Here is a 579-nt window from a genome sequence, read left to right as displayed (position 1 = left end):
CGGTGCTCGAATACTTGCAAGTTGACGTCATAGTCGCCCCAGTTGGCCATGATCTTGTTGTCTATGAGTGTCGCGAACATCTGTGTCTCGAGGAAGCGCGAGAGGAAGGGGCGATGTCGCTGCGGCTGGTCCGAGAGGAACGATGCTTTGTCAAAATTCACCATCGACTCCCGCGCAGTCAGCCACGAGTCTCGATCCTAGGACATAGCCAAAAACATTTCATACAACATACTATTAAGCTTAGATTTAGCAAAAGAAGCAGGGAAGAAGATAGTTTTACCTTAGTAAAATACAAGAAAGGTCAACCCATTCTGTACTCACCTGATCCGGCATGATGACAAAGTTCTCGTACATTAGGAACATGTGCACGAATCGGTTGAGGAAGGTCTCCCTGATGGCCATATTGAAGCGGACATCCTCGTTGTACTGGTCTTCATCATTGAGGATCTTCTTCTTAGTCGTCGGCATCACCGTATCCGCATCCACGTCATCTATATTCACACCTGAATGAAGATATAGGATCTTACCATTAAAGTATTTTGCAAGAGCTAGTCGTTGCCCGTGACTTTGTCCAACTTG

The 579-nt window shown here is 46.5% G+C and overlaps 1 protein-coding gene across 1 annotated transcript; it reads right to left on the bottom strand.

The window, feature by feature from the left end:
* Window positions 1-6: 6 nt before the first annotated feature.
* LOC106122716 (DENN domain-containing protein 5B-like) lies at window positions 7-547 on the bottom strand (the record flags this gene model as incomplete). The annotated part of the gene is made up of 2 exons (XM_013318805.1): window positions 322-547; window positions 7-197 (listed from the first exon to the last, which is right to left on the bottom strand). Coding segments are annotated over exons 1-2 (338 nt in total), but the record flags the coding sequence as incomplete, so codon positions are not given.
* Window positions 548-579: the final 32 nt, after the last annotated feature.

The sequence above is a fragment of the Papilio xuthus genome, unplaced genomic scaffold, assembly GCF_000836235.2.
Source record: "Papilio xuthus unplaced genomic scaffold, Pxut_1.1 DF826827.1, whole genome shotgun sequence".
Lineage (NCBI taxonomy): Eukaryota > Metazoa > Arthropoda > Insecta > Lepidoptera > Papilionidae > Papilio > Papilio xuthus.
Note: the sequence above shows the minus strand (reverse complement) of the source record. Positions and strands in the feature narration are given on the sequence as shown.